Source organism: Penaeus japonicus, unplaced genomic scaffold (genome assembly GCF_977035675.1).
Source record: "Penaeus japonicus unplaced genomic scaffold, GWHDUDI00000001_assembly GWHDUDI00000014, whole genome shotgun sequence".
NCBI classification, from domain to species: Eukaryota; Metazoa; Arthropoda; class Malacostraca; order Decapoda; family Penaeidae; genus Penaeus; species Penaeus japonicus.
Genome location: NW_028234416.1, coordinates 36,641,090 through 36,643,589, shown reverse-complemented (window position 1 = coordinate 36,643,589; position 2,500 = coordinate 36,641,090). Strand labels below are relative to the sequence as shown.

General features: G+C 33.5%; 1 protein-coding gene across 1 annotated transcript in view; it reads right to left on the bottom strand.

Moving 5' to 3' along the window:
- Window positions 1-2,500, bottom strand: part of LOC147470567 (uncharacterized) — a 17,203-nt gene that overhangs the window by 711 nt on the left and 13,992 nt on the right. The window contains exons 10-12 of the mRNA XM_086543746.1: window positions 2,228-2,326; window positions 1,609-1,707; window positions 341-439 (exon numbers count right to left, since the gene is read on the bottom strand). Of these exons, the coding sequence (XP_086399872.1) occupies window positions 341-439; window positions 1,609-1,707; window positions 2,228-2,326 (297 nt within the window). The remainder of the gene's footprint in view (window positions 1-340; window positions 440-1,608; window positions 1,708-2,227; window positions 2,327-2,500) is intronic.

Sequence of the window (2,500 nt, the reverse complement as noted above, 5' to 3'; positions counted from 1 at the left end):
TTGTGTGTGTGTACTTAATTGTGTGTGTGTGTGTATTTGATTGTGTTTGTGTTTGATTGTGTGTGATTGTATGTGTGTGTTTGATTGTGTGTGATTGTATGTGTGTGTTTGATTGTGTGTTCGTTTGATTGTGTGTGTGTGTGTGTGTGTGTTTGTGTGAGTGTGAATTTGATTGTGTTTGCGTGTGTGATTGTGTGTGTGTGAATTTGATTGTGATTGCGTGTGTTTGTGTGTGTGTGAATTTGATTGCGTTTGCGTGTGTGATTGTGTGCGTGTGTGTGTGTGTCACAATATTCATCACACGCACATATATCACTCCTGACCCCCAGTGGGACAATACCTCGCTTGTTCCTGATTGTTGCGTCACAGCAAGCAGCCAGGAGTGCATTCACCGAGTCAACCTTCCCTCCCAGAACTGCATGGTGTAGGGCGGTCCTGCCTGCGTCATGCAATGAGGGGCACAACATAAGTGGTGTGAGATGTGTTTAAATATGGTAATAATTATATAAATGAAACATAAATGGTGTGAGATGTGTTTAAATATGGTAATAATCATATAAATGAAACATAAATGATGTGAGATGTGTTTAAATATGGTAATAATCATATAAATGAAACATAAATTATGTGAGATGTGTTTAAATATGGTAATAATCATATAAATGAAACATAAATGATGTGAGATGTGTTTAAATATGGTAATAATCATATAAATGAAACATAAATTATGTGAGATGTGTTTAAATATGGTAATAATCATATAAATGAAACATAAATGATGTGAGATGTGTTTAAATATGGTAATAATTATATAAATGAAACATAAATGGTGTGAGATGTGTTTAAATATGGTAATACTTATATGAATGAAACATAAATGGTGTGAGATGTGTTTAAATACGGTAATAATTATATAAATGAAACATAAATGATGTGAGATGTGTTTAAATATGGTAATAATTATATAAATAAAACATAAGTGGTGTGAGATGTGTTTAAATATGGTAATAATTATATAAATGAAACATAAATGGTGTGAGAAGTGTTTAAATATGGTAATAATTATATAAATGAAACATAAGTGGTGTGAGATGTATTTAAATACGGTAATAATTATATAAATGAAACATAAATGGTGTGAGATGTGTTTAAATACGGTAATAGTTATGTAAATGATGCTCGTGTTGAGGAATTTTGGGTTAGTGAAATATCAAAATGGTTAAGAATATTTATACTGTGATTGCCTTTGCCTCACTATACATTATTTGCGTATTTTCGATTCTATGATACAATACGATGCTCAATTAGAAGAAAAAAAAAAGAAAAGAAATGTCAATCAATGAAACACAAAGAATAGGAATCCAAATATGAAAATGATATTACACTCTATTACACCGTAATGCACATTACTGCATACCATAATATGCAAGTATACCATAATGACTAACAAAATGTAATACAAAGTACACAAAATCGCACACCATATCGTGATACACAACATATCAAACCCAAAACCACTCGATACATTGACACTTTCACTGTAGTTGACAAATTCCTAAAAAAAAAAAATGTCCTACGGAGCAGAACCTGAGGTGGATTATGTCATACCTCGTTTGTCCTGCCTGTCCTTGTCCGTTTTTCCTTTCAACAGTTCCTGTAGAATAGCCGTGTACCCATAATGGGCTGCTTTGTGGAGCGTGCTTAACCCTGGAATAATAACTTTCGTAAATATGATAATACTGGGCTTTTTTTTTTAGTGTTATAAGAATATTTCTCTCTAATAGTGATGATAATGACCATTATCATTATGATTATTATTGATATGATCAAGATCAACAGCATAATTATCTTCATTATTATGAATCGCATCACTCTGATCATTAATACAGTATCTTATAATCAACTTTATAAAGCCAAGCCCAAGATATGGACCATGAAATGCACTCGCTGTCACTCACACTACATTTTCACATTCCCTCTCACTATCAAATAAACACCATCAATTAATCCTTCACATTCACCACCATCCCCATAAGTAACAATATCATCAATCATTCACATACCCACAATCAATCTTCGCCTTCAACAACCACTCTCACATTCATCATCATCATCACCATCAAGAATACAATCACTCACCATCGAGAATACAATCACTCACCATCGAGAATACAATCACTCACCATCAAGAACACAATCACTCACCATCAAAAATACAATCACTCACCATCCTTATCCGGCAAATCCTGATCTGCATTGGCTGCAAGAAGTGCTTTCACTACAGGCAAGTGCTTCCAGATAACGGCTGCTTGTAAGGGTGTCACACCTGAAGGGGGGGGGGGGGAGGAAAAGCACGCTTTAGCTTTAGCTTAATCGTACTAATCGTAATTAATTAATCGTAATAAGCTTTAAGCTAATCAATAGCTTAATTAGCTTAAAGCTTGTGTGTAATTATTGTTATGATCAGTATTGGTATTTCTATTGCTGTAGTTATTTAATA